Source organism: Glycine soja, chromosome 8, assembly GCF_004193775.1.
Source record: "Glycine soja cultivar W05 chromosome 8, ASM419377v2, whole genome shotgun sequence".
NCBI lineage: Eukaryota > Viridiplantae > Streptophyta > Magnoliopsida > Fabales > Fabaceae > Glycine > Glycine soja.
The window spans coordinates 19,081,054-19,105,983 of record NC_041009.1 but is presented as its reverse complement, the minus strand read 5'-3'; the positions used below and the strand labels follow the sequence as shown (position 1 = coordinate 19,105,983).

General features: G+C 32.3%; 1 protein-coding gene, 1 long non-coding RNA gene and 1 pseudogene across 2 annotated transcripts; all 3 read right to left on the bottom strand.

Annotated features, from left to right (window-relative positions):
* Positions 1 to 3,270: 3,270 nt before the first annotated feature.
* LOC114423986 lies at positions 3,271 to 4,910 on the bottom strand (annotated as a pseudogene).
* Positions 4,911 to 8,448: 3,538 nt separating this feature from the next.
* On the bottom strand, positions 8,449 to 9,955 carry LOC114422916. The gene is made up of 3 exons (XR_003668767.1): positions 9,858 to 9,955; positions 9,664 to 9,773; positions 8,449 to 8,648 (listed from the first exon to the last, which is right to left on the bottom strand). It is a non-coding gene; the product is annotated as an uncharacterized LOC114422916 (long non-coding RNA).
* Positions 9,956 to 11,096: 1,141 nt separating this feature from the next.
* Positions 11,097 to 14,112, bottom strand: LOC114423985 (putative hydrolase C777.06c). The gene is made up of 6 exons (XM_028390874.1): positions 13,955 to 14,112; positions 13,419 to 13,557; positions 13,088 to 13,215; positions 12,337 to 12,484; positions 12,142 to 12,247; positions 11,097 to 11,245 (listed from the first exon to the last, which is right to left on the bottom strand). Exons 1-6 carry the CDS (start codon positions 14,041 to 14,043, stop codon positions 11,097 to 11,099), a joined length of 759 nt encoding a protein of 252 aa, XP_028246675.1. The 5' UTR covers positions 14,044 to 14,112.
* Between the last annotated feature and the right edge of the window lie 10,818 nt (positions 14,113 to 24,930).

The following is a 24,930-nucleotide window of genomic DNA, read 5'->3' as shown; positions in this document are numbered from 1 at the left end:
AATTCAAAACGAAATAGCGTACTATTTGCTGACCCAAAAGAGAAATCATACTATTTGCTTAAGTAGCTAGTGGCATATTGCTGTCAAAATTAATACCCACAAAAAGAAAGAATTCACGTGGGACCTATGCGGGAATAAAATTCGCAAGGCAGAATACTAAGTTTGTTGGGACTTGTTGGGACCCTAATGAACTTTGACTGGGAAAAAGGAATTGCAGCTTTCTGATTTTGGGACCCTTTGATAGCTAATGTTAGGTGCAGGAAAAAGCTAGCTGACTTGGAGGGTCAGTACCTTCAAAGGTTAGTACCTCCAGAGTATAAGGGAAAAGAAAGGTAAAGGGCAAATTGTATTTTCTTATGTCCTGTTTACTTATTTACATAAATATATATAGGAAATTCCAATAATAAAACTGTAAATTCTATCTAAAAGGAATATTCTACTAATAACATATTTTGTAATTTTGTATGCAAACACTGACTATTTTTACTATTATAGGTTTCTTTTGCAAACTATTTATTAAAAGGAGACTGTTTTCAAACTATTTATCGAGGGGGTCAGTTTTTATTTGTATTGCATTAAAGGCAGGAGTGCAATTCAACAGAGAGATGACATATGGCATTGAACTGTTGTGCCAACAACTTTGCATAATGAGTTACTACACTTGCAGTGGCGCAACCACTTTTGGTCAGACTTTTGACAACATGTGTACTTGACCAACTTTGTGCAATGGGTTACTACACTTGCATTTGTCGGTGCTTCTACGTTGAATGTGACAAATTCACTATTATCATGTGGGAATAATGTAACTGCCAATGAATCAAAAGTTCAAAGATTTGCAACAAATTTAGATGAAAATTCTGACGATGATGATTATATGACATTTAATTCATATGAAGAATGTATATTTAATCATCGATATCTTCCTCCTCATCCAACGAGTCCTCATCATCATCAGAATCTTCATCTAAATTTGTTGCAAATCTTTGAACTTTTGATTCATTGGCGGCTATATTATTTCCACATGATAATATCGAATTTGTCACATTCAACGCAAAAGCACCGACAACTGCAAGTGTAGCAATCCATTGCACAAAGCTGGTCAAGTACACACGCTGTCAAAAGTATGTCCAAAAGTGGTTGCGCCACTGCAAGTGTAACAACCCATTGCGCAAAGCTGTTGGCACAATAGCTCAATGCCAATGTCATCTCCCCGTTGAATTGCGCCCCTGCTTTTGACGCAATGCAAATAAAAACAGACCCCCAGTAAATAGTTTGAAAACATCTCCCTTTTGATAAATAGTTTGCAAAAGGAGCCTATGGTGGTGCTTTTGCCTGCAAACACCACCAAATAGGCTTCGTGTTGATTTTGCTGATTCACTATTCCAATTCTGTCCTTATACATAGTCTGCAAGGTAAGTTGACTTAACCACCCTTCTCTTGGTCTCTTCTCCCTTTTGCACTCTTGTTGCTGGTGCTTCCTCTGTTGCTGGGATTATAAGCTTGCTCGTATCAGCTAATCTTTGAAAAATCTATCAAATATTCAAATATAGGTGTGGAAAGTCGCTTTCTCATGCTTTAACTATTTCCCCCTTTGTCAAGCAATGAGAAATTTGGCTTGCTTTGCCTTTAAAGTCAATAATGGTTTACAAACTTTTGGAAGCATTTAACGATATGGCAAATCTAAAGAAAATCAAGACCAACACTACCAACTAAAAGGTGCCCTTCAAAGTGTGGTGTTTGATTATAATTCTTTATGGAATCAAAGTAGCCATGGTTTAAAATGATTGAAAAGATCATTGTTTGCTTTGAATAATGTGTTCTAAGCTTAGAGTGTGTATCCAAAATTAGCTTTTAGTCTAAACTCAATAAAGGCTAAAATATTTTCTTTTAATTGGAGATATAGATCTTTTAACTTTATTTATCTGAAAAGAAACTTTTTTTTTTAAAAAAAAGGAATTTCAATGAAGCACAATAACGTTCAACGCATTTAATTTACCCTAAGTTCCTAATAACATTAGGGTTGCTTCTGCTGTTTACTTAGATTGAACGTATGTGTAGTGCTTCCTCTGCAAATGTTCTTTGAGGACCATGGGTCGAGATGCAACTTGTAAATCAAAGGAGAATGCTTCTTGAGCACAAATTTAAGACAACAAAAAGATGTTTCTTTAAATTTGATGTGTATTTTTAAAATGCATATTGTTAAAAGAAAATAAAATGCAAGTAAGAGATAGAAATAAGCATATATAGTACTTATATATGATGTTTACTTTTAATAATAAAATTGGTGATTAAATGTAATAATTGTCACTTACCCAAGAAAAGCAACTACAGGAAAAGCCACAATTTTCCGTTCAAATGTGTCCCAATGTTATATATTACTCTTTAAGTGAGCGCATGCTAATCTCTAGCCCAGCAAACTATGCATAGCCCAAACGAGCATCGTGACCACACACTTGCGGGTTATTGCTTCCTGCACCTCCTTTATGACTTCTGGATTGCTAAATCCAAAAGGTAAAAAAACATTCCAGAAAGGATGCAGAAAGCAACTTGGAGATGCAGGTCCCTCTATCTTCTATCACTTTCTTATCATAATAGGAAGTGTAAGTTCTTACTGTTCCGTACTTGTTCTTTTCAAGATGAAACAAGCATTCAACTGTGGCATAATATAGTCAGTGCATATCTTTTGCACTAAGACCCTATGCAATAGTTATTGTGGACCCAAATCTAGATATAACACCCAAAAGACAAGTTGTGTTTTTCATAATTAATTTTGTAGAAACTAAGCAATTAAGATTTAGTCATATTGAGAGTAACTGTGTTCAATTGTTCCTTTAGAAACACCATATAATCCTCACCCTTGGCCTGACTCCATCTACTATAGAAATTCAGTATTTATGCGAGCCTAATAGAAGTCAAGAACAAGAGAAAGAAAATGTTAAATGTGACAAAAACGGTGTTCACTATCAGCTTCAGAATTGATCACATATTTCCAGAAAAAAATAAAAAATAAAAATAAAATCAAATTTTGCTCTCACTCTAGTATCATATCGCTTGCAAACATAAGGATCATTATTGCTTGTCTCTGCCCTTCTATTCAGAAAGAGTTAAATAAGTTAACTAGAGATAAAGATGGATTTTTTTAATATTCTAGCAAAAGTTTTTAAAAAAGGATTAGCAGTTATTTTTGGTTAAGATTTCAATATCCTTCAACTGATTTTACAAAAACACATTTACAACAATAATCTAATCTTTGCAACACATGTTGTGCTCTCATTGGTGCATAAGTTGTCCTTGTGTGCTCTCTTCTTCATCTTCTAACATCCGATGAGGAGAATCATAGGGAAGATTCATCATATTTTCACCACTAACATAAACTACTCAAAAAATATCATGCTTCATCTCAGTGGAGAAGCGTTCAAGATAAGGCATCATCCACTTTCTATGGTCTGAGCTGAGAATCCATGAGTAACAAAATTGTAGGGATTGCCACACATGAATGCATACCACTCTTGGTAAGCATTGGCCTTTCATGCAAAGGCCTGAAGTTATGCCTTCTGTTTTTGGAAAACGAGACCTAAAAATTGCTAGGACTGCATAGCACTGATCATTAAGGTCCTTTGTAGTTGTGACTACTGAGTTCATGGATATTATGTCACCAGTGCTGAACTTTACAGCTAAAGAGCCATCTCTTGATTCTCCAGCATATGCATCAAGGAAATTGTGTTCAACCACCAAGACTGCCATTCTTGTTACATTATTGGTTAGCATTGATTGCTGTAAAGGGAAAATTGCAAACATAAATAAATAAATAATCAGGGCATGGCATGTTGGAGATGCCGCATTAACTAGTATATAAACAAAAAATTAATGAGAGACAATTCTTATTCCACGAGCTGGTTTTTAGTGTTGAGTTATGCTCAAATTTAAATTCTAAGACATGTGATCGATTAATCAGATTACAAAAATTATTAATCTAGGAAACTTAGTCTTACTCCAGCTACTTTATAATTATTCTCACGTGAATATTTAATGATGAAGATCAATGCACATTGCAATTATGAAACATTGTCTTACTCCAGCTACTTTATAAGTTTTAGATATTCTGTCATAGCAGGAAAGTAGAAAACTAGAGCTGGCTTCTAACATGAAATGTTCAATTATTTTCTTCTGAAGAGGGTTAGTTTTCCTTGGCATCCATGTCTATAAAGACCTGCCAGTCAAATTCTAGAGTTCTTGTCCCACAAATAATATTTATTTAGTTAGAATTTGAAGACATGGATGTGAATGAGCCTCTGGCGCTTCAAGATTATGCACTAGTAAAACTTTTTCTTCAGCTATATTTTATTCCAGAATTATTCCTCATGAAGAGGGTGTGCGCATGTTGAATTTCATGTAATAATACTTTCCTAACTACTCTTTGAAATGTCCAGGTTTGGGAAAGTAGCACATAATGTGGTTAATATCATCAATTTGTTTTAACTGCATAAACCACATAAGCCTTTCTCTCCAGATGTTGGTGCTTGTGTTATATATATAGTTTAGAAGCTGCTAGTCAACAGATTTTGCATTGTGATTCTGCTAGACAGCTGCAAATACATTTTTTATATTACATGGTGAGCATTGTTTTGTATTTCATTTCTCTTCTAATAATTATTCCTTCTTTTATCAAAACACAAACACTCATAATCGTGGTTCACAAAAAGGTTTCATCAGAATTGTCTTGTTTTTCTATATGGACGTCTAAATTTTATTAAGTTGCTGTCTTATTGATGTACTTCAAAAAAGAAAACCAAGAAAGCAGTCCAATAGTTAGGGATCAAACTTACAAGATTTGCTGTCAGCTTATCTTTTTCATCACTAGACCGTTTCTGCCATGCTCCATACCATATGATCTGATTACAGGACATGACTTTTTTATAACACAAAGTGCAAAAAAGAAAATAGTGTAGCGTGATATGCTCAGTGGGGGAAAAATAACTAGCACTAACACGTACCAACATATGTACCATGTAACGGAGTAATTTACAGTGACACATTTCACTAAAAAAATGAGAGTAGCCTGTTCATTATTGCACCTGAACTGAATAATCTTAATGATCTGAAAAACTATCAAGTGGGTTGATCGTTTTGGTTCCAAGAAAAGTTTTCAGCTAAGTAATATTAGGAATTAGAATTTTTGTTTCTAATTTTAGGAAAATGCTTACTGTTGATTAGCTACATGATAAAATACTTTAACACAACTGACTAGGAGTTGATGCCATATTTAACCATCACTGATGCTAGACTATCATGGAGGTATGAAACAAAGAAGTTCTCATTCACAAAATATTAGAAATATTACAAAAGAAAATTACGTGGAATAGGAAAAGCAAAGCTAAAAGCAATAATTGATGCTATATATTTTGTCCTTATGTTGTGTTTACTTTGAAGCCAGTCATATCGGAAAATCATTACAAATTTTGGTGCAATCTTCCAGTTATGGCTACCCCAGTTATAACTACCCCAGTCAAACAATACATGTACTACAATTTAACAGAATAAAAAAGGGGATTTCATATGTTTATCAGCACAATTTCAACCATATAGAAGGAAAAGAAAGAACATACACTTGAGAATTGAGATTAGAAAAAAATTTAAGAGAAAATTTTCAAAAATGAATTAACAAAATTTAAAATTAGAGAAAGGAAAGAAGAACTTACCATATATTTCCATGTATGCTCCTAAATATAGAGCTTTGTACACAACCAAGATTCTGAGTGAGTAAGGAAAACTGTTGGAGTCCATGAACTAGATGATCAACAATTACTACAGTTGGCTTGAAAACATAGAAGCTTATGTCCAAATCTTTGTTGTTCAAATCCACGGAGCATGTCATCATCCTTTTCTTTATGACTCTAAATTCTCTTCTACACTACAAACACATTTTATGTTTTATTGGAGATGTTACTAATACTATTTTGTCTGTGATATTTGTCAAACACGAGTCGTGAAGCACAACACACGCATTCTCAGAACTTATTTAAATGAGAAAGGATCATATTAGAGGTGAGATACATTGAGAGAAACTTACTCATTTGAGAAGCTCGCATACCCACTAGAAAACATTTTTTTAGATTATAACTGTCGATTTATTCATCCTTGTATCAGATTGATCTTTGGTCAGCATGTTTTAGGCAAATGATACTTTAAATTATTAGGTTGGATTGAAAAAAAGATATCTATAAAAAGACATAAATGTTCCGCATTATATACTCTATTTTGTTGTCTCTATTGTATCAATTGATGATTTACTTTGATTTGACTTCTCATATTGTTACAAGTTGGGGACTAATTTATTATTTTGTTGATCTATTAGCTCAAATCTCTCCCAATTTTTTTAATGTATTAAATAGAATTTGATTAGTGTGTAGAATTTAATTAGTGTGCATCAAGTCAAGGGTATTCCTCACTTCACACAGTAAAATACTACTTCCTTTTGAGTTAGAGAAAATGAGAAATAATTGAAATTAGTACCACTTTCTCGGTAAATATTGTATAGTTCATTTTTATTCTATAATAAGTGTTTATAATAACTAATGCAAACATATGGCAATATATAATTTATAGATAGTGTAAAATATGTTTAAAAACCAACACATATAAATGATATCTTTCTAATTTTCAACTTGAAAATGATCCTTTTTGATATCTGAAAAGCTCGAGTCAAGATATTAATCAAGTCTTATAATTAATAAATGACCAATAACTTAGATTATATGACAAAATATTTACCTTTTGACACGTTCAGGTCTACGTGAGCGTCGGGCTATTTCATGTTCATGCTTTAACTATAGACACGTATATGGCAACCATATTTAATTAAAAGCTAGTGGGTCAAATCCAACTTCAATGCGTATTGTCTTTTCAGTTTTGAGTGAGTGAGACAAGATCACAAAGAAAAACATATTTTAATATACTCTAAAACAAATTTAATATTTCATAAAACATATTAAATACATTTAGCATTTAAAATTTAATATTTGCTTAAATTATTGAAAGGGAGACACAAGCCGAAATCCCAAGACCATCGACAGCATTTCTAACACGTTCACTGTAGACCCACACCAGTTTCCTCACGTGTAAACGTCATGGAGGAGTTAATACTTAATAGAATAGGTCAAGACGCCTAATACTACATTTTAATATTGGTTAAATTAGTTTTTTTTTCTTCTACTTTTAACCTATTGTTTAGATTTTTTTTTTATCTATAAAAATTAAACATAATATGAAAAAATTTGTAATTAAAAGATTAAATCAAATCCAAACACTACTAAATTAGAGGACAACAACTAATTTAACCTTTAATATTTAATGTATTTAACTTCATAACTTTTCCACCCACTTCGTTCCTAGGCTAGCTGTTTAAACGTTTTACTGAATGGAATGGACGAATGAGTGACATAATTAATTAACAACAAATTGTTTTGGGAAATAATTTTATACGTAAATCTTCAATATAATTTTCAACAATTTTTATTTTATACAACCAAACCAAATTATAGGGTGAAATAATAATTGAAAAAAAATTAAATGAAATCAAAATCATTGTCGACCCTCGTTACACTCTTTAAGGCGAATAAAAATGCAGAGTTTGACAAATTATTATGACCCCATTCCACTGCAGAAGTATTTTCCTTTCTCGTCAACTATATTGCTGTTTAATTTGTTTTGAGCATCGGGCTGAAGATCGTATACAACTTGAAAAGATTTAATTAGAAAAACAGGCAATCATCCTTTCTCTTGTATAGAACTAAACAATTGATTTCTAGATCAAATAAAATCATCAATTCCTATTTCAACAATTACAAATTCAGAGTAATTGAAAATTAAAAGCTTGCTTTTCCATTCTAATTTCACTTCCCATTTAAAATTCTAGCTACTCGTTTTTAGGGTGAGGGAGGAAGTATTTTTTAACGAGTCTCGCAAAAATCGCTCACTTTTATAAGTATTTCCATAAATCTTTTTGGAGCAATCTATAATTTTATACTCTCAAATTGTGAAAGATTGTCATAGTAGTCATTGAAATTAAAAATAAATATTAAATAAATTATTGAAATTAAAATTTTTCGGTCATATTAGTCCTAGTTACTAATTCGGTTAGAGAATATAATGATAATAAATTCTACATGTCACACATTAAAATGACAATAAATTTTATTTTTAGGAGTTTATTTGACATTCTCCTAATTCTGAGGATTATGGTAGTAGATTCAATCTTTTTTTACTTAAAAAACTTTCCCTACGACTTGGGTATCATTCTGACCCCCTAAATTTTACTCTAAAAAACAAAAATGTAGAAACTCGATGTTTTTACTACTTGATTGAAAGTACTTATCAGTCCACAATTTATGAATGCAAACTTTACAAAAACAAAAGGCAAAAGTACTCAGGAATTTGATAATCTAGGAAGCGCGCCCTCCAAGAAGGGTGAGACCTGGGACACATGCATGCATGCTACTAATCATAGTGAAGACTTGATAGTTCTGGTACCACGTGTGCTACTCTTGATGTGAAAAAGGGTGATCCATGTCCACAACTATTACCTTACTATAAGTTCATGGGAACTCTTAAACCATCGTGAGCAAGCTGCACTGATAGTCCTTCATTCCCTAAGCACAATTATAGAAGAATCAAGTCTGTAATATTCTAAAATTCATAACATACCACTGAGTACAAACTACAAAACTAAATAGTTGAACAACCTTCACATAGTATTGTATTTTTAGCCATTTTTTTCACGGACATACAAGGTTTTTTTTTTTACCCAAACTTATAACTTTCCTCATTGTTTATCTATACATACATATTTACTGTTGGTAGTGTAAATTCGATTTGAGGGATCCAAATTTATATTTTGTTTTTGAATTTTTTTTACAAAACCCATTGAAAATTTGAGCTCTCCCAATTCAAATTCTCAATATGATTTCTAATTTCTAATTTTTTTAGAAAAAATATTTTTTTAAAAGATTTTTGAAAAATATAAATAAAGAAAATTAATTAAATTAGATTACTTAAACATTATTTGAAGCTTAAAAAACTACACAAATAATATGCAGATGTTATTGGTGCAGGTAAACACATTAATATATATTACTGAAAATATGTTAATCGAGTATATATATTGGGTTACATGTTAAGTGTTTATAAAGTTCCATTAGCAAGGATTAATGAAAATATTGTTAAATCTGCATAGGTCATTAAAAAAATTAGGTGTTCTCATTCTCTCAAAAGTTCTACTCAAGCTAATTATTTTTTTTTATATTTACTATCAATGTATTATATTTCACACTATATATAAATTCAAAAAAATTCTTCAATGATAGTGTTTTTATCTAATTTTCTTTAATTTTATTATCTTCTCTAATTTAATTAATTTCCTTTATTTATATTTTTTTCATTTTTCTAAAAAAAATTAAAAATCACGATAAATATTCAGGTTGGAGGGATCTGAATTCAATGGGTTTTGCAATTTTTTTTTTAAAACACAGTATAAATTTGGTTCCCTCAATGAATAGTAAACATGCATGTATTGATAAATAGTGGAAGAAGTTATGTTTTGGTAAAAAAAAAAATCTATTTTTAGCCGTTGAAGTTTTTGACTTCTTTGAAATATGGGAAGTGTACCTTCTGGACCATTCCATTAAAAACTCATTGTCCTTGTGGTGATCAAATTTGTGATTCATTCCGATCAATAGGGTTTGCTTTGGACATAACCTCTTTACAGTTTCAAGAGTCTGTGAAATTACAAATAATGATATTTCACCATCAGGGACATAAATAAAAAGTGTAAACATCATTTTGAAAAATCCAGAACTAACCTGTGGAAGACAAAAGTGAACGTTGGGTGATCCAGTCTGTAGTAACGTTAGATTAATATCAACAAGTAATCAACTATCTTTTTAGAAAATAAGAAAACTATAAAATGGAATTGACAAATATGTATAACCAGTGGCGAATCTAAGACCTAATAGAACAGTGGATTCAAATATATAGGATTAGGGGGAGTAAAGTAAAAAAATTTAAAATACTTAATAATAATTTTACTAAAGTCAGGAGTGTACCTGCACACCCTGGTGTATATGCAGGTCCGTCATTGTGTCTCACTAAAGACAAGACTGAGGATGATCAATCAAATAAGGTGAAGCTTCACAATCATGATTACAACAGTGATGATGCATCTTGCTAGAAATAAGTGCAGAAAAAATAAAAAAGAATTGTTTGTTGATGATTGAGAGCACAGCAAGCATGACAAGCACAGTTGTCCATTGAGAAACTGATGAAAACAAGTTTCAACTTCAACTTCAAAAGCTGATAAAAGGAATGGCTTATGGGGAGAGAACATTGTTTCCAAATTTTTCCGCTACAAATAATCGATTTGAATTTATTATGGCATGTCTTTTCTGCTGAAACTATCTTTTATCTAACTTAAAGAACATAATAGGATACTATATTTTAATTGTTATATCTAATAGATTTTATCTTACTACACAGAATTAGCAATGAAGGAAAATAGGAGTAGAGATATGTGTTTAGTAATCGTTTATTGGCCTTCTATGATCAAGTTTGTTGAGACCTTACATCCAAAATATTACTAATGTAGTCCTTATGTAGGGTTGAGTTAGATTCTAAGACTAAATTTTAAGATAACATTTGAATCAATTATAAATCTGTTATTAGGATACTTATATTTGTCTTCGACCTAAATGTTTATTCCTAGGTATGAGCGGGTATTGTTATTGGATCACTCACATTTATCCTCACTCTAGATGACTAGTCTTAGTTAAGAAAAGGTATGTTGAGATCTTATATTAATTAGAAATATAACTGTAGTCCTTTTTTTATAAGGCTTAGATATATCTTAACAAAATGTTTTATTTGTCTTATAATTGAAAATCAATGGAGAGGAACAGAGAAATTGGAAGGACAAGAATGAAAGAAATAGTGCAACATCAACATAGTGCAGTCTTTTCTAAAAAATTTCTGAGATATTTCTACACGTGAGTGCAAGTGGCAAGTGCATTCTTCTAATCTTGTCCTTTGCAATTCAGTGTCAGAATTCACACATTCTCATGTAAGACAATATTTACACCCCAAAAACCACACACCCTCTGACAACTAATGAAAATTGAAGCCCTGACCTTTTCCAACGCATCCAATATAAGAAGATCCAACTGTCCTGTCTGTCCAGCCCCACTTTTCGAAATGACTGTAGAACATTTTGTTTTTAGATGTTAAAATCGTCTCATTATGCCAGCTACATTCCTATTGTTTCAATGAGGAAGACAAGGCTACAAATTCAAGCTATTCAGCCGCTATGGCTTTGTTTACAGTTAAGTAAATGATGCTTACTGCTTCTTCTTGATGATATAACATCCATGAGAATTGAGTTAATTTTTCAGGTCTGAAAACTAAATTCTAGGTGATCTTTGATGATAAGTTGCATAAATCAATACTGAAATACTTTCTTTACACAACTAATTTGTTTTGTAATTTTCTTATAACATTGTGGTTACCATCACACCTTTCTTCTTAACTTACTAGTCAGTAGTCACTAGCATGAGATGGGAGGTAGTTGAAAAACAAAATATGTTCAATTGTGACTCTTTCCATTTGACTGAAAAGAGCTGGATAACATCTGGTATAGTTGGTTGAACTATTGAAGTAGTTCGTTATGCTCTTAAATATAGTAACATTAAGTTCCACAATGAAGGAAAGCCAAAGCCTCCTCTTCAAGGAATAGCAGGGTAATACTCATCATGAGAAGTTGGAATCAAAGGTATTTCCCAATTGTCTTTACATGACTTAAATTATAATACCTTAATATTTTCTCTGACTATTATAGTCGTTTGTGCCATAAACTATGCAATTATGCCGTTCTTTTGTTTACAAAAATACATGACAATAATGTGCATTTCTGGGTGTAATTGTAATTTCATAACACAATCTCCCCCTCCCTCCAGATTAAAAGAACCCATTTTCTCATCTCCTATATTCTTTCTTCACAAATTTTCTCCAACCAAATAAAGTTTTAAATGTTATGAGAGATAACACTAATGCAGTAACACACATGTCTAAGTAGAAAGAAATGACTTTAAAACGCACCATACTCTATACTAGCTGGAATCCGTGAAACATCAGATATATAAGCCACCCTATTTTTCTCACCAAAAAGAAATCCCAAACAGATATAATCCTCTCCATGCATTACCTACATCCATAAATGTAGCACTTAAGTCCTTATAATGTAAAAGGGGTATTGCATTCCTACCACCAATGACAAGGTTTGCAGTGACTAACTGGCAAAGGAATCAATTTTAAGCCTGATGCAAAAAATGGCCCATTACAATCATCAGCAATTATGTTCCAGCAAAGCTGAGCTACCCTTCTCATTTCTTGTCCTTCTTTGTGTTTTTTCTTAACCAAATAAGGGAACCTCTTTTCGACGCTGTTGCAAATGTGTAAACAAGAAATCAGTTTTCTAAAGCAAAATGCATCGATAAAGGCAAGTGAAAGGGAAATAACGCTGACATAACATTTGCATTGTAATCAGAAATATTTTCTATGCACACTAGCAGCCCACATATGATGGTTAAGAAGAACACATAACACGCGCTTTCATCTTAATAACTCATGCACCTGCCACTACTCTCATTTTAGAGTATTTTCAGAAAGTGTAATTTAATTGAGTTCTTGTATATAACTGCACTGTGATAACATGAGTTAAATCATCAATGTTGAAACTGAAATTGAAGAGCCATGCAGATCAATATAGTACCTTTTAACTGATTGACCAAAAAGTGATACCATTTTTCGCTTATTGGAACTGATGAGATGTATCATGCGTCAATTGACTAGCAAAAAATAGTGTTTCACAATATTCTCTAAGAAAACTAAAAGTTCATCTAGTGTAAATGCTTCCTTAGAGCTCCTACTTTCACAAAGAAGAGCAACATATAATTAAACAGTGTTTCCTAAGCCAATTTTCCCACTAACCAAGGATATTTGAGCAGCTGACATCAAAGAAAAAGGGCAAGTTACTAGAGTTTACCTATCCATTGAATGCTGAGTTAAGTAAACGGGGATGGGATCAGTATCATTTGTGAGACTAAACGGCTGCATAGCAAGCACATCATCCAATCCAAGGACAGCATCAGCATGTTCATGAGTCAAAACAATCTGCAACTGAAGAAAGAACAAACTAATTTATTGCACTAAAGAACTATTTCCAAATCAAGCTCCACCTGCAACAAAATAAGCCAATAAGGCACCTGACTGAACACATAGAAAGTTACATTCACATTGAATCTAAATTTGAAAATTTTAACCGAAAACTTTTAAAAAAAGAATCGTAAAGAAACAAGGGAAGTTGAGTGACTGACAGAATCTACTCTGGGAATGTGATGGAAAACAAACCACCTAAGTGCAGTCTCCCTGAATGTCTTGCCAGCATCAATCAGTATATATTTGTGAGTGGCATCGCTTCGACAGTAATAATCGATTAACAGAGAGCTATTGCACCTGTAAAGTTAAGTCCATTATATATATAATGAAAGACCTCTATTTAGTCCCTAAAATGAAAATTAGCACAGAATGTATAATGTGTTGAAATGTTAATCCCGGAAATTAAAGAAATTCCAAATAATTTTCTGAAATTTTTAATTGTTTCATCTGAGTTCCTAAACTTAATCACTTATTATTATTGTTATGTTTTAGTATGTAAACATATGTTAATATTATCACTTAAGCCAAAAATAACATTTGCTGATATAAAAAAAAAAACCTTTTGAATATAGTAGTGTAAACTTGTCAACTCATTTTGAACTAATAAATTGATGGATAGCATTTTGTGAATGATGGTTTGAGGAACTAACGTGGCAACGCTATACACGACTTAAGAAGAAGAAGAAGAAGGAACCTGTAGTTAGGATTGAGGTGAGGAGGGAAGGAGAGAGAGTAAGCACATACAGGACATGGAGGATCTGAAGGGTCAATGAGACACCTCATGCAAGGTAGGAGGGAAGGAAGATTTCAAGAGTACTTACTTTGAATACACAACCTTTCGAATATAGCAAGTCTAATGCAAATGTAACGTGGATTGAATGATTAAGGAAAAAAGAAAAAAAAAATCAGATCTTCTTCTTTTTTAACAAAATTTTCATTCTAACAAATTAATATTTGTTATCAACAAAGTCTAAATTAATGCATGGCAGTGTCATTGGTGGTCTACACAAAACCGCACCACATTTCTGTATAAAAAAAACAAAAATAAAAATATAAAATAACAAAGTGACGATTATTATTAATAACTAACATTATAATTAAGCACAAGTTGATTAGCATTAGAGCTGAGCCAAGTCAAAAACTGATGAAAGAGCACGTTGATTGTTGAGCAAATAGAATCGGAACCAATCAGAGAAGCACATGGTAAAAACAAAAATTGAAGAAAACGTACGGATGAAGAGAATAATAAAGGAGAAGCATATCTGGTAGAGATGAGCCTGGGTTAAGGAAACGTGGCAGTAGATTGCGACTAGGGGGAGTTGCAAACAAAAGAAACAAGTTATATTAATGTTTGTAATGAGATTTTAAATATGTTTTCCAGTTAATTTAAAAGAAAAATTATAATTTTATGTCATTAAGGTAAAGTTTTTCTTTAGAGGAAAGGTAAAGTTTGGAACAAATTAAAAAAATATACAATACAACATAAAATGAATTCTATTTTATTTTTGGCTTATTTGAAAACAGAACAAAATATTGCACGAGACTTAATTAGAAGTTTTCTTGGTACGAGAATTTTTTTTTTTTTTTTTATAAGAATACTGATAGTAATATATATTACACAAGCATATAGTAGGTCCGTATCTTTTGGTGGTTGATCTTGATACTTATCCTCTTGGGCCTATTATATATTTGTGTAGTATTACCATCATTAAAAGTTAGGTGGTATATTTAAGTTTTACTTTAAAAAAAGGTAAAATCAAAATAAAAAGAACAAAAACACATCATTCTTATTTTGTGTTGTCATGTGGCAAATATTAGGATTGTATAAGGTGATTCCTAAAATGCTCATGTGTCAAATAAGATACATTTCCTAAAAAAATATACATTTAAAACATTATATCGCATTTAATTTTATCTTAAGAGGATCTCATACAAATATGGTAAATTACGTGTCACTTAAAATCCTTTTTAGACTCTAATATCAATATCAATTATTTAAACAACTTTGAATTTTTTTATGTGATCCATAAAAATTAAAGATAAATACTAAAGAATTTAGAGAATTTAAAGTAACAATTCGATCAAGTCACCTATCTTCTTTAATTAACTAAATTAGACCTCTCGATACAACTTTGAATTATTTTTGTACTTCTTTTTACATTTCATTTACACTCACTTCTTTTTTCTAGCTCTCCTTTTTCATTATATCACTCACTTTCTTGTTTATAAACCGTCACCTGACCGGGCAAAAGGGTATACACGGCAGGGTTGATTTTCATATGAGCCATAAGTGTAAAAAATTCTTGAGGGTTTCCTAGACTAACAATTATAGAAAACCAACAGGATCTTGAAATTTATGGTTCTCACAAACAATCAATAAAGAATAATAGATAATGATGTGTACCTTTCTCCATAGGAACTTTTCTCTGGTGCACTTTGATTTCCTTGATCTTGAGAGAAATAGGATTTCACTTCATTTGGCCTTTCTTTTCTGTCTCTCTCCGTTCGTGATGGCTATGGGTGAGAAAAGAGCACTTTCTGGTCAGGAAGGGGACCTTATTTCATGTTAGTGGGTATTAAGCCCCTTTTATAACCACTACTCCCATCAAGTAGCAGTTAACCTAGAAACTTCTCCTATTAAGCCCAATTACAATTTAGCCCTTAATCGTTAATTATTTATTTATTAGTCCCTACTAAGTCATATGCCTCTCACATGAGACATTAATTCTAACATTCTCCCACTTGGCTCATGTGACATTAATAAACATTATGGACTAAATAAATAAATAGATTAACTAACATAATGCGCATTAAAAATTGACTAAATTGTTTTATACATTGGGTACATCATAATTTCATGATTAAGAATAGGAACCAATTCGAGTCATGGCGGTTGTACATCATCTAATCGACATAGTCTCTTCCATGTACTACAAATTAGTCTTCTCCTTAATATGACCATTAGTTAGGAGTACATAATTGGTCCAACATAATGTCTTCATTCAAGACAAAACCTGTTAACATTACTTTAACACAAACATGCATGCAAACATAGAGAACAGGTAATCAGAAAGATATCATAATTGAGCTCAGAGTGTCAGCAAAATTACATAAGGTAAATTACACTTAATGATCATCAATAACAATAATGTCCATACTTTCAACATGTTCTATAAATGTCTTGGGCGGTAATCCCTTTGTCAAAGGGTCAACTATCATAAGCTTTGTGCTAATATGTTCTATTGACACTCTTTGTTTCTGAACTTCTTCTTTCACGGCAAAGTACTTCAATTCCATATGCTTAGCACCCGTAGAGTACTTGTCGTTCTTAGAAAAGAATACTGTTGCGGAGTTATCACAATACATTTTCAGCGGCCTAGCAATACTGTCGACAATTCCAAGCCCTGAAATAAAGTTCCGCAGCCAATTAGCCTGAATTGTAGCCTCAAAACATGCTACAAATTCAGCTTCCATGGTGGATGCAGCAACAACTGATTGTTTTGCACTCTTCCATGATATTGCTCCTCCGGCTAAGAGAAATACAAAGCCAAGAGTGGATTTTCTTGTATCCACACATCCAGCAAAGTCTGAGTCTGAATATCCAATCACCTCTAGGTGATCAGACCTCTTATATGTAAGCATGTGGTCTTTTGTTCCCTGTAAGTATCTCAGAACTTTCTCTGCAGCTTTCCAATGTTCCATTCCTGGATTACTTTGATATCTTCCCAACATTCCGGTTGCAAAGCTTATATCTGGTCGAGTGCAGGTATGAGCATACATAATACTCCCAACAACTGATGCATACGGAATTGCTTCCATTTGCTTCCGTTCCAGATCATTTTTAGGACATTGTGCGAGACTAAATTTGTCTCCTTTCTGAATTGGAACGGGAGATGCTGAGCACTTTTCCATCCTAAATCTCTCTAGTACTTTATTGATATATGCTTTTTGAGACAAGCCTAATAATCCTTGTGATCTATTTCGGAATATTTCTATCCCTATCACATAGCTTGCCTCACCCATATCCTTCATTTCAAAGTTACTAGAAAGAAACTTCTTAGTCTCATGAAGAAAACCAAGATCATTAGTTGCAAGCAATATATCATCAACATACAGGACTAGAAACATAACCTTACTCCCACTGACCTTCAAATATATACACCGATCAACAGTGTTTTCCTTAAATCCAAAGGAAACAATGGTATCATTAAATTTCAAATACCATTGGCGGGAAGCTTGCTTAAGACCGTATATTGATTTCTTTAATTTGCACACCATGTGTTCCTTCCCTTCAAATGAGAATCCCATTGGTTGGTCCATATAAATATCCTCCTCTAAATCTCCATTCAAAAAGGCAGTTTTCACATCCATCTGATGTAGCTCCAAGTCATAATGGGCTACTAATGCCATGATAATCCTGAAAGAATCCTTTCGTGAGACTGGTGAAAACGTCTCTTTATAATCAATGCCATATTTTTGAGTAAATCCCTTAGCAACAAGTCTAGCCTTGTAACGTTCAAGGTTGCCATGAGAGTCACGTTTAGTCTTGAAGACCCACTTACAACCAACTCTCTTACAACCCTTTGGTAATTCTACAAGGTCCCAAACACCATTATGTTCCATTGAATCTATCTCTTCTTTCATGGCATTTAACCACTTCTCAGAATTATCACAACTTACAGCCTGTGAAAATGAAACTGGATCATTATCATTAATGCTTAAGTTTGTTTCTGTTTCATGTAAGTATACCACATAATCATTCGAAATAGCTGGTCTTCTTTCTCTTTGAGACTTCCTTAATGCTACTTCCTGTGGTTCTTCCACAATGGGTTCATTATGTATCATGGGCTCATCATTGTGTTGTACTTCTTCATTACTGTTTGTAGCAATAACTGAAGTAGTAATCACCTTACTGCTAGAGGCAAAAGCTAAAGGGACTTGCACTCTAACTTCTTTAATTTCCACTTCTCGTGGAACTGTACTCCCACTGATTTCACCGTTTTCAATGAACCTTGCATTTCCAGTTTCGACAATTCTCATACTATGATTAGGACAATAAAACATATACCCCTTTGACTTTTCTGGATAACCAATGAAATATCTACTGATTGTTCTTGCATCCAATTTTCTTTCTTGCGGATTGTAAATTCTTATTTCTGCCTAGCAACCCCAAACGTGTAGGTGCCTCATACTAGGTGTCCTATTTGTCCACAGTTCAAAAGGTGTCTTTGGAACTGCCTTACTAGGAACCCTATTTAACAAATACATGACAGTTTTCAAAGCATACATCCACAAAGATACGAGCAAGGTTGAATTGATTAACATACTCCTAACCATATCCATTAAAGTTCTGTTACGCCTTTCTGATACACTATTTTGTTGTGGCGTACCACGCATTGTGTATTGTGCACAAATGCCTCGTTTCTGAAGGAGCTTAGCAAATGGACTTGGGTGTTGCCCAGTTTCATCATATCTTCCGTAATACTCACCACCTCTATCAGATCTAATAATTTTCACCTTTCTGTCTAATTGTCTTTCTACTTCATTCAAGTAAATTTCCAAAGCATTCACTGCCTGAGATTTCTCATGCAGTAAGTAGACATAACCATAACGTGAATAATCATCAATAAAGGTGATAAAGTATCTTTTCCTTCCGAAAGAACTAACATCAAAAGGTCCACAAATATCTGTATGCACAATTTCAAGAAGCTGAGTGCTTCTTGTGGCTCCTTTCTTTGTGTGTTTTGTTTGTTTTCCCTTGATACAATCCACACAAATATTTAGATCCGTAAAATCTAGATCAGGAAGAATTTCATTCTTTATTAATCTTTCTATCCTCTCTCTAGAAATGTGACCTAAACGTTTATGCCATAAGAAAGTAGATCGTTCATTCACTAAACTACGTTTAGTGCCAACATTATGATGCAGAGTTAAAATGGTTTCAACATACAAACCATCCAATTTCAATTTATATAAACCATCGCAAAGAACACCAGTACCAATGAGATGATTATACTTAAATAAACTAAAACATCCATTACCAAAATTAAAAGAGTATCCAGTAATATCAAGTTTAGATAATGAAACCAAATTCCTAGATAAACTAGGTACATAAAGAGTTTCCAGTAAATCTAAATGATGTCCAGTGTCGAGTTTTAAACGATAAGTCCCGACCGCTTCCACTAGAGCTTTCACTCTATTCCCCATGAAAACAAACTTCTCATTTGGACTTATGGTCTGGATTGTAAGGAATCCCTGCATAGTATTAGAAACATGAGTTGTACATCCAGAATCAATCCACCATGTATTATGGGGAACTTCAGTTAAGTTTGATTCAAAACATACAAGAGCATTGAGCTCACCTTTCTTTTCGAACCAAGACTTACGCTTTGGGCAATCTTTCTGGAAGTGTCCAGATTTTCCACAAAAATGACAATTATTGTTCTTTGATGCTTTCTTCTGGATTTGCACAAGACCGTCCTTGATCTTTAATGGTCCTTTGCCTTTATCATGTTTCTTTACAAATTTTTTTCCAGCTCCTTGATTCCCTCGGTGGCTTACATAATGGATTGAGTGACTTCCTTGATTCTTAAGCCTCGTTTCTTCCTGAACTAACATACTGTGCAATTCATGTACATTCCATTTATCTTTCATGGTATTATAGCTCATTTGAAACGGGCCATACTCAAACGGTAATGAGTTTAGAATAAACTGAACAAGGAAATTCTCATTCACAGCCATTCCCAAGGTCTTAAGTCTTGCTGCAATGTTTGTCATCTCAATGACATGTTCATGCATAGTACATGAACCATCAAACTTCATGGTGGTTAGTGTACTCATTAATGTCCCAGCAAGAGACTTATCAGCTGTTTGAGAGCGCTCTCCCACTAACCCCATAAACTCTTTAGCACTATCGGTTTTAGGGAGAGCTGTCTTAATACTATCTGCAACAGTCATTCTCATGAACATTAGGCTGAGTCTGTTAGATCTTTCCCAAGCTTTATAATGAGGTTTCTGTTCATTGCTACTAGCATCAGTAATAGTAGCAGGCTTCTCTTCCAATATAGCAAGGTCAAGATCCAAAACACCGAGATGAAATTGGACTTGCTCATTCCAATTAGAGAACTTAAGCCCATTAAAAATTGGTACAGATGATACATGAGAATTCAATGAGTTGGGAACAGGTACTGCATAATAAAACTTCACATAAGCATTTTGGTACATGAAACACAAGTCATGCATATAATTTACTCAGATAAAAATCAATGTATATTGATGTTCTCCTTTGGGTGACACACCAACACACAACATACAAACATGATGATGCTAATAAAATTTTAACATTATTTGACAATTAAATATGCACCAATTAGTAGTATCTATTTCCTTTGAGTATATAAATAAAACTAATGATACACACAAATTGCCTACAATAATATTCATTAATTATAAGAACAACTAATCAACCTTTGGGCGATCCATAAATGCCTTATAACAATGAATTTCAATTACCCATAAGCCAACAATCATATAATTTAGCATCCATTATTCTATGAGTAATTGAAATAATTATTAATTTGGAATTAAATAATCTTACAAATTTCGCCACTTTGGTGACTAAAAAATTTAACATACATTTAATTCCAACCAAATATATATGGCCTGCACATACTTATTGCTATTAACAATTCATAGCCATTCCATTAATTCCATTCTAGGCCATAAAATAATATTTGCATTTATTTGTGTTTTTACATTCTAACACGTTCAAGCAAATATGTAGTATATACATATATTTACTGCTACCAATAATTGCAAAACATTCACATTAATTTAATTATAGAACATAAACTTTCAATCCTTTAATCATGTTTAATGATCATTTTCGAGAAAAAAAATAGGCAAGTGGGATTGGAAATAGCAGAAAGGGGTTTGCAAATAGAAATTCGAAAAGGAATCCTTCCCTACAATAAAGGTACCCGACAGCTTTTCAAAGTTGGAATTAACAATAGGAGCATAGCACTTTCTCCATAACATGAAACTTGCCGTTATGTAATGGTATATGGCTTTCTCCAAAACGTAATTGGTATTTATTATTATTATTATTATAATATATAATTTTCATCTCTAATTCCAACAAAAGACATGAATTGGAAGTCCAGCAAAGATCACTCTGGCTTTCTTTCTCAAAAACAAAATTTCCAAAAATTCTACCGCTTTCATGGCTTTCCTTCTCATGAAATTTTATATATCTAGAATTTCATACTTTGCAGCGGAAAATATAATTAACACGAAAGGCACGTTATCAAAACATGTAATTGAAAATACATGTAACATAAATTAAAAATCCCTAAATTTCATAATTAGGGTTTATGCATAATTGGGAGAAATTAAATCATTCTTGGAGAATCATAAATTTCATAACACATGTTCTGATACCACATGTAAAAAATTCTTGAGGGTTTCCTAGACTAACAATTATAGAAAACCAACAAGATCTTGAAATTTATGGTTCTCACAAACAATCAATAAAGAATAATAGATAATGATGTGTACCTTTCTCCATAGGAACTTCTCTCTGGTGCACTTTGATTTCCTTGATCTTGAGAGAAATAGGATTTCACTTCCTTTGACCTTTCTTTTCTGTCTCTCTCCGTTCGTGATGGCTATGGGTGAGAAAAGAACACTTTCTGGTCAGGAAGGGGACCTTATTTCACGTTAGTGGGTATTAAGCCCCTTTTATAACCACTACTCCCATCAAGTAGCAGTTAACCTAGAAACTTCTCCTATTAAGCCCAATTACAATTTAGCCCTTAATCGTTAATTATTTATTTATTAGTCCCTACTAAGTCATATGCCTCTCACAATTCGATCAAGTCACCTATCTTCTTTAATTAACTAAATTAGACCTCTCGATACAACTTTGAATTATTTTTGTACTTCTTTTTACATTTCATTTACACTCACTTCTTTTTTCTAGCTCTCCTTTTTTATTATATCACTCACTTTCTTGTTTATAAACCGTCACCTGACCGGGCAAAAGGGTATACACGGCGGGGTTGATTTTCATATGAGCCATAGGTTTATTGGCCCAGCCTAACCTGTTAGTCAAATTTACTTGTTTTTCTTTCTTGTATTATATATGTGAATTTTATATAGAAAAAAACACATTTATAAATAAACATTGAGTCGGTCTAAGGAGCGGTGCTCAAACTGTGGCTGCAATTAAAATCAATATCTAAACTATTAATCATGCCGTTGGTGACCAGCTAATAGTAATAATTTATATAAAGCACATGCACTTCATGCCACAGTGAAGGAAAGACCACATTCTACTTGTAAGATTAACCAATAAGAAGGATTCTAAGGGAGGTATATAGTGACATGGTATGATATAGGCATAAGATCCCTAAATGGATTATCTTGAAGAATCTTGTAGGGCAGATGCTAGTGCATGTTCACTTTTTCCACTAGTATCACATGAGAAAGATATATAGAAATGGGGCCAGGATCTAGCTTTTGGTGATTGAACAAGAGTGGCATGTGCGAACCTTTGTACCAATATGTAACATTGAATGTTAGCTAGGCTGGTGGGGATATATTTAGTTTTGAAGAGATCAATTCACAATGTGCTTTCCTACACCAAAGGTTTGGTTTGCCATTCGGTGGCTATTCTGAGTACGTGTTACGTACGACCATGTAGTAATTTCAACTAAAAAGATGAAAATAATCTAAGGGAAAAAGTGTAAGAATGGAAAGGTGTGGAAGACTAATGATTTGAGAGAAATGCATGCAAGCTTTGACTTGCTTTTTGCTATTTTGCACAGAGGACATGCATGATGAAGGTGGTTTTACTTTTCACATGCAAAGGCAACAAGAAACGGTTTGTGTTTGCTTAAGGGCTGAACTGCCAATGATTTTGCTTTTTTTTTTTTTTTTCTCACTCGTTTAATCATATAAGTAAGATGCTCTACTAGTTCCATATATACCACTTAGGGTTTAACTAGCAAAATGAATTGAACGGAAATCATTTTCAAAATTTGCATAATTTCATCCGGTCATGCACATTGATTGTTCTCATACTATTAAAGGGAAATATTAACTACTTGTCATTTAACATATTTATTTATTGAAAATTATAAAATTTTATGAGTTGTATTTTATTTTTGATAAATTATAATCAAATTTTATAAATTTTAATCAACAATAAAAAAAAATGTGAAGAGGAATTTGCTGCAATCATTTCTCATATATATATATATATATATATATATATATATATATATATATATATATATATATATATATATATATATATATATAGTGCCAATGTTATACTAATTTGCAGTTTAGGAAATCAAGAAGGATATGATATATACATAGTAAAGATTATATGAAATGAAAAGAAAAAGGAGACCCTCCAATCCTATATTTCTTGTTCTCAAATATATCCAGGTGGTAAAAGTAAAACACTACTTCACGTGAGTAACTATTAATTTTATGGTGAAACTTTTGTGATCAATGACAACTGATATCATATCTTATATCTGAAGATTGAAATTACTGTACAAAATAAGAAATCGAAGTTTCATTATTGAGGAGCCAATTACTTTAAGATTAGCAAACATCTTTTATAAAAAAAATAATTTCTAATGTTATAGTTTTTAGCTATGCTAGCTGATCGGTGCTTGTAAATCAATTCACTTTATGAATATATATATAAAGATCAAATTACTTTTAAAAGAGTTAATCTCCATTCTAATCATTGATTTTTTTAAAATCTAATAATTAAGATTAACTACTTTTATATATATATATATATATATATATATATATATATATATATATATATATATATATATATATTCATTAAATTTTAAAATAATGACAAAAATATAGATAATTCTAAAAAATTACTTTTGAAATAAGTTGATTTATTCTTTTTCTCTTTATATATATGTGAGCAAAAAAGTTACATACATAAATAAACTGTCATAACAACTCATTATTATATATCATTAATTTATTAATTTTTATAATAATCTATATTACATAAAAAGTCATGCATGCCCACTAATATTTATTATTGAATGAACAAAATATATTTTATAAGGTCAATGAGCATTAAGCTCTATACATGTACATAGATACATGGTACTTCTCATGGATCAAACCCTACTCATCGAGCCCAAGAACCAAAATATCTCAAGTTAATTATTCGACCGTTATTGGTTCTTGAATTGAAAAGTACTCGAAAATGAGGCATCAGCAAGAAAATTCATCCCGAACAGTTCTCAATCTGTCGTATACGTACACCGATAGATCAGTTTTCTTGTTACTTATTTAAGTATTGGACTACAACATCTAGATATAAGGAAGACATTGCAATATAGCATAGTACAACATTGTGTTTAATCATAGCAATACTACAGTGTTCCTTTGGCATTTTCCTCATGCATTAGGGCATTGCCGTTTGGTTTCTGTCTATACATATCTCAGTGTCTGAAAGTATCTGAAATATTTTATTATAAAAGAAAAAAAAACGTGCCGATCTTTTTAGCTAAACAATCCACACTTAATAAAAAGTTTGGCAGTGTCTATATATACTTATCTCAGTGTCTGAAATATCATATATAAAAAAGAAGGTAAACGCGCGTGCAATATTTTTAG

Excerpts from the sequence above, each read along its gene's own strand:
- LOC114423985 (XM_028390874.1), bottom strand. The coding sequence starts at position 14,043 with ATGAGGTGTCTCATTGACCCTTCAGATCCTCCATGTCCTGTATGTGCT. Across the intron at positions 13,216-13,418 it reads ACATTCCCAGAGTAGATTCT|ATTGTTTTGACTCATGAACA; the intron begins GTCAGTCACTCA and ends CTTCAGTTGCAG. Across the intron at positions 12,248-12,336 it reads TAAAATTGATTCCTTTGCCA|GTAATGCATGGAGAGGATTA; the intron begins GTTAGTCACTGC and ends TTATGGATGTAG.